Genomic DNA, 6,941 nt, shown 5'->3' with positions numbered 1-6,941 from the left:
AGCACGAACGCCACTGACATCGATTAGCCGCCATTTCTTGCAACGTCTCCAGCCAAGCACAGACGGGGTCACGGGGACCCCATCCTGGAAGTCGCACAACACCAACAACACCCAAACTCTTCGTGATCTCTTTTACGCCTTTTTGCCAAGTCATGTGCTGTCCACCAGATCTAAAGTTGACCCGCTTTGAAGCATCATTAGTGCTCACCAAGCAGCCTGTTTCCACAACCGATTGCAAACTATAGTGGTGTACCAGCGCACTAGCAGAATGAACACACTCACCCATAACTTCGGAATTAGCGAGAAATATAGGGTAAACAAACCCACCGATGTCCCCTTGAGATGTGATTTCGACCCCAATAGGCTGTGTTTACCGTTCTGTGTCCAGTTCAGGGGTATGTCCTTATTTCTTATGGGAGTCCAAAAGAAGAGCCAATGAAAAATTTATGGTTGTTCATCATTGCGGGGTTTTACTGTAAAGTCAGCGAGTGGTGTCTATGGTTTTGGAGTTACAGTCAGTTTTGTGCAGCCCGTTCACAAAAGTCTCGCGTCGCCCAACGACCCCTCGAATATCAGCGAATTTAACGAGACCCTTGCACTGCGAATGTGCACGGGCAACGCCGATTATCCAGGACATGGGGGTACAAATCCTACAATAGAAATGACCTCCTGCAACCAGCTGTATGCAGACTAAAAAGGACGAAAGCTAATAATCCAGTGAGCCCCACGCAGGTAACGTGTCCACAAAAACCGTAGACTGCACCTTTCAGCTGTGCACTTGAGTCCATTGCCAAAAGCTAAAGTGCCAGGCCCACGAGGGTGCTTCAAGTGAAATTTAGCAACTGAGGCGAAACACAGTTATGACTAACTGGATATGCATTCGCTAAATATGTCCCCGAGAGAGTATTGCCTCCAGTCTATCTTCTGTGTTGCCTAGTTTTCCCAAACGATTTCATCAGCTTATTGTGCCACTGATCGTGAAACTGTCCACGATGAATGTAATCACCTGGTATTAGGAAATCCTAGGTAACTGAGACCCTAGGAATAACAACACGAAATCACCTTGCTTTGACTCTGAAGACTTGATTATTGCACGCAGACTTATTGGATACATTCGGCCTAACTTGAGTCTGAATTAATAAATCCATGGAGTTCGGAAAGCAAAAAGAAAACTGTCAAGTCATCAACGACAACGGTAATAGAAACAGTTACTGTTTAGGGAGACGAAAAATCAGTCAAATAACCAGCTCACCTCTTTCGGTGTTTTGTGTGCAGCGCACAAGAAAATCCACTGTTCCGTAGCCGTCATTTGTCGACAAGACTGTGGTGTGCACTGTTCTTGTAAACGTACTGCAAGTCCGTTCAGTTCCATACAAAATTGCCTCAAATGTTCGTATTTCCACACAGTTACATCCTGACCCTCAGGAGCCGTTAAAATTTCATCTACGTTCTTTCTATCTCTGCGGATTAATTGTTGGATATACTGCATGACAAAACTAGGTTGAGACAAACGACAATAGAACACTAACCTGCTGAACAGCTAGTGTGCTTTCCATCTCCTCAAAAGGCTCATCTGGCCAGTTGCACCATTCCTAAATCATTATATGAGCCAAAAAGACAGCTGTTACCTCAGCCTTTGTACCCGGTCGATTGCGTCGCAGTATCACTTTGGCTGTGGACATAGTTAAACACGGTTCTCCACAAGAGGAGAACTTATCGTTGAATAGGCGGACGAGTGTCACCCGGCTAAAATGGAATGTTTGTTGGGGTGAAAATCATTCCAGCCACATGTCTAATTATTTGTACATGGATCTGGGAAAACAAATTGTGATTCCCACGTGTGAGGAGCAAGGAACGACTAACAAGGCAACGTGCTCTTGCTGGCAAAAACAAAATATGCTGAGCGTTAACGAATCAGTTATAGTACCTTCGCACATAAGACAGGTACATGTATAATTCTGTATATTAAGTCCATAACCGTAAGCATTGCGTCAGAATTCATTAGGTAATCTTGTTCTAAAGCTGTATTACTGTTAGGCATCATCCTGGACACTCAATTTTAACAGCTACGGTCGTGATCGAACAAGTATACGTTTGGCGTTAACACGTTAATGCTGTTGCTGTGAGCGCGATAGGCCGGGTTAGTCGAACAGCCTGAAATCCACGGTCTTGAATTAAGACCACTCAAACACTGGTAGAAATGCCACCTCCTGATTGACTGGTGCCAAGCCAATGGTCCGCAGGGCAGATAAGGTTGTCCCTGACTTCAACCTTGACGTCGTGGTCAGGCTTGAGCGCTGCAATGATCCTGCGGGAAACACTAGCTGAAACTCCGCTCCAAGAAGGTCACTGAGGAGCAGTCAGACCAAGAGCAGCGAGATCCTGTACTACGAGTAATCGTGCTACGAGGCGGTCTGGGGGTAAAATCGTACTATCATCTGCGATAGGAGTGTGAAGGCAGTAGGGTGTTTCCTGCAGGCGATCAGCATCTCCTTATTTATGAAGCAGCGATGCTGCCTTCCCCCGAGGAAGGATGGGTTAGAAAAGGTCGGCTCCAAAAAACGCACACTCCGATCGCCCAACTGTTGACCGTGCCCTATTACAACTGACACGATCGACTGGCCCTAGAAAACCAATGATCAGTGAAACGATAAGTGAGCAAGGCAGCTCATTAATTCATTCAAAATTGCCGACTGGAAAGATGGGCGGAACACTTTGAAGAACAATTGAGCTGGCCTCCTGAAACACAAACTCTGGATATATTGCATGCGGGTGAACGGAATATAAAGTTCAATCGCTCGTCGGAAGAAATAAAATACGAAACATCCGTATTGAAATGTGACCCATCAGGACCGGTGGTCTATATCCAGTCCTCCTTAAAAAAGGCGGATTCATCGATCACATTTTCACCCTCCGACAAATTCTAGAACAGTGACACTGCCCCAGCAACCAGCAATGGTTGTGTTCCTTGACTTGAAAGCTGCCTTTGATTCTTTGGACCGTCAGGCACTATAGCACTATGGAGCAAAGGTGTCCACCATGAATTATTGACCCTCCTTAAGCCGCTGTACTCCAACTCCCGTGGATGTGTGAAGGTCTACGGAAAGCTCTCGCCTAAGTTCGGCACATCAAGTGGTGTCAAGCAGGGCTGTTCTCTTTCACTTTTCCTCTTTAACTTCGTCACTGATACGATTTTGGAAGACTCACTAGCAGTCTTTAATACTTGTGGGGTAGAAGTGCTCCCGGGGCTTTCGCTCACAGATATCGGGTACGCAGAGAACACAGCTCTTCCTGGATGTGACGCCGTGGTGATGCAAATGATATCAAAAGATCTAAATAATTCTGCCTCAGGGTTTGGCATGCGCTTCACACATGCAAAGTGTAAAGTGCTACAGTAAGACTGAGTGGGCACGAAACCCAACCTCGAGTTTGCGGATGAGCCGCTTGAGGTAGTGGACAAGTTTGTCTACCTTGGCACCTGTATCAGTCCCAGTGGTTTGGAGGAAGATGGCACTTCCATCGATATAAGTGTCATGATTTTTGTGTGCTTATTCTTATACTTACCATATATACTCGTACTGAACTTTTGTATGTACATTTCAGTTCACGTACGCTTGTTCTTAGACAAGTAAAACGTTGCTTATCCTCGAGAACCTGGACTCCGTTCCAACTCGCTCTCGGACTCTTTCTAAACGTCTCAATTTACTTGTCTAAGAACACAATGGACCCGCAACTACGACCTCGGTTCTTCGACGCTGACCCAAACTCCGCAGATGAAGCAAAACGCTGGAATCACTGGTTTCGTACCTTCGAAACCTATCTGAAAACCGTCGAATCTTCTAAACCCGACAAACTTGAAACTCTCATCCACTTTGTGGATCCATTAGTATACGATCACATTGCTGATCACACCGACTATGAATCTGCAATCGCCACGTTACGGAAATTATATGTCCGTCCAAAAAATGTCATATATGCACGCTACCTGCTACAGACCTACAAACAGGAGAGTGGACAAGATATCGATCAGTTCGTACAAAAACTGAAATCATTAGCCAAAGACTGTGAGTTTAAATCTGTGTCTGCAACTGAATATCAAGATGAGTGCGTGCGTGATGCTATAATTAATGGCCTGGCGTCCACATCCATCCGCGAGAAGCTTCTAGCACAAAGCGAACTCACTCTGGACCAAACATATCAGCTGGCTAGATCCCTCGAATTGGCTCACAAACAGTCACAGTCATATGTTAGTAACGAACCCATATCTTGCTCTACGATTCCACCCATTTCACAGAATCCCGAACTGCGTGTTGATCCCACCACTGCTGCTGTAAAATCCATTCAGACATGTTATTTCTGCGGTTATGATGCACATCCTCGTCCAAAGTGCCCCGCTCGCGAAGCCGTCTGCAATCTTTGTGGTAAACGCGGTCACTTCCGCCGCGTGTGCCGTTCAAAAAATACCTCCAAGTTCCACACAAGTTGTACAACAAAGCCTACTTTATCGTCATTATTCGTTGCAGCAGCTCCTACCTGCCTGGCGCATGCCATCGCAACTATCGAAGTCAATGGCATCACTCTCCGTGCTCTGGTCGACACAGGGAGTTCTTGCAGTTTCATTAACGCTAAGGTCGTGAAACTGCATAATTGGAAAATTTATCCAACTTTCTCAGTCGTCACAATGGCGTCTACATCCCTATCTTGTCGAACGACTGGTTACGCTTGTGTTTCTGTCCGATACAGAGATACCTCATACAGTGAACTGAAGCTCTTTGTAATGCCAAACCTCTGCACCGACGTTTTACTCGGGCATGACTTTCTAGGTCTACATGGCAAGGTAGAAATTTCATTCGGCGGGGATCGTGATGCGCTCACCATCTGCGGCCTGACGGCTGTAAACGTTGAATCACCATCACTTTTCGCCAACTTGTCTCCAGATTGCAAGCCTGTTGCAACCAAATCAAGAAGGCATCATCCGGATGATGAAAAATTCATTCGCGCCGAAGTTGACCGCTTATTGCAAGAAGGCATCATCGAACCGTCAACGTCTCCCTGGAGAGCGCAGGTTTTGATTACTAAGGGTATCAATCACAAACGCCGGATGGTTGTTGACTACAGCCAAACTATCAACCGGTTCACATATCTGGACGCTTACCCTCTGCCACGCTTGGACAAAATGATTGAGGAGATTTCGCACTACGAAGTCTATAGTACATTAGACCTCTTGTCTGCTTACCATCAAGTCCCCATCTCGGCATCCGACAAACCTTTTACAGCATTCGAAGCATGTGGTGGCCTGTTTCAGTTTCGTCGCATACCCTTCGGTGTCACAAACGGTGTTGCGTGTTTTCAGCGAACTATTAACAATATCATTACGACTGAAAAGCTGAAAAGCACGTATGCCTACATAGACAATGTGACTATTTGTGGCAAGACCCAAGAGGAACACGATCTCAATCTCCAGTCGTTTTTGAGAGCTACGAGGAAGTATGGGATCACTCTTAATGATGACAAAACAGTCACTTCTTCAAAAGTTATCCGCCTCCTAGGTTATGAGGTTTCAAAGGGTGTCATTAGACCAGACCCTGAACGCATGGAACCCATCCGTCAGTTACCTCTTCCGCGTACTACCACGGAAATGCAACGTATCATCGGTATGTTTGCATATTATGCTCATTGGATATCCTCATTTTCCGACAAAATCAACAAACTGGTAAAGAATAAAACTTTTCCCCTACCTGCCGACGTCGAGTTGACCTTCGACAACCTAAAGAACGAACTAGAAAATGCTACACTAATCACAATAGATTATAACGAGCCTCTGGTTGTTGAAACGGATGCCTCCGATGTGGCTATAGCCGCGTCCCTAAGCCAAAACCGTCGGCCGGTAGCCTTTTTCTCGAGGACACTCAATCCGAGCGAGAAGAATCATTCTGCCATCGAGAAGGAGGCCTACGCTATCGTTGAATCCATCCGGAAATGGCGGCATTATCTACTCGGAAGACCCTTCAAACTGATCACCGATCAGCGTTCAGTCTCATTCATGTACGGCGGTGGACAGAAGGGTAAAGTGAAAAACGACAAGATACAACGATGGAGGATTGAGCTGTCCGAGTACAAATATGATGTCATATACCGACCTGGCAAGGACAATCATGTCGCCGACACTCTGTCACGAAACGTATGTGCTTCCATGGGGAGCAATAACCAACTCGGAGAGCTCCATAACTCCCTCTGCCATCCAGGCATTACCCGTATGTTTCATTTTGTGCGTTGCAAGAATCTCCCCTACTCCGTCGACGATGTCAAGCGCGTCATTTCCTCCTGCAAAGTGTGTGCTGAACTGAAGCCAAGATTCTGGAAATCCTCTGGTAGACTCATTAAAGTAACACAACCGTTTGAACGTCTGAGTTTGGATTTTAAAGGTCCTTTGCCATCTAATACACGCAACCGCTACTTACTCACAATAATTGACGAGTTTTCTAGATTCCCATTTGCATTTGCGTGTGCGGATATGACCTCGGCAACTGTGGTTGACTGTCTCACACAGATCTTCTGTCTGTTCGGAATGCCAGCCTATATCCATTCCGACAGAGGCTCATCGTTCATGTCGTCTGAGATCAATAGCTTTCTTCTGGAGAAAGGTGTTGCTACGAGTCATACATCAGCTTATAATCCACAGTGTAACGGTCAAGTTGAGCGTCTCAACGGTACTCTCTGGAAAACAATAAGCTTAGCGCTGAAATCTCACAATCTCCCGCCTTCCCGTTGGGAATCAGTACTCCCTGATGCTCTACACAGCCTCCGATCATTGTTATGTACAGTCACTAACTGTACTCCACATGAACGTTTGTTCAAATACGCACGTCGCTCAATATTTGGAATATCGTTGCCATCTTGGTTGACCACCCCTGGTCCAGTTCTGCTACAACGAGGTGGTA

General features: G+C 46.1%; 1 protein-coding gene across 1 annotated transcript in view; it reads right to left on the bottom strand.

Moving 5' to 3' along the window:
- The window catches only part of T265_00622 (hypothetical protein), a gene marked incomplete at both ends in the record, with an annotated part of 10,905 nt that extends 6,260 nt beyond the window's left edge, over positions 1 to 4,645 (bottom strand). Inside the window, 2 exons of the mRNA XM_009164450.1 lie at positions 1,253 to 1,524; positions 4,534 to 4,645. Coding sequence (XP_009162714.1) covers positions 1,253 to 1,524; positions 4,534 to 4,645 — 384 coding nt within the window. The remainder of the gene's footprint in view (positions 1 to 1,252; positions 1,525 to 4,533) is intronic.
- Positions 4,646 to 6,941: the final 2,296 nt, after the last annotated feature.

The sequence above is a fragment of the Opisthorchis viverrini genome (assembly GCF_000715545.1).
Source record: "Opisthorchis viverrini unplaced genomic scaffold opera_v5_6, whole genome shotgun sequence".
Taxonomy (NCBI): Eukaryota; Metazoa; Platyhelminthes; class Trematoda; order Opisthorchiida; family Opisthorchiidae; genus Opisthorchis; species Opisthorchis viverrini.
This window is presented reverse-complemented; position numbering and strand designations above follow the sequence as displayed.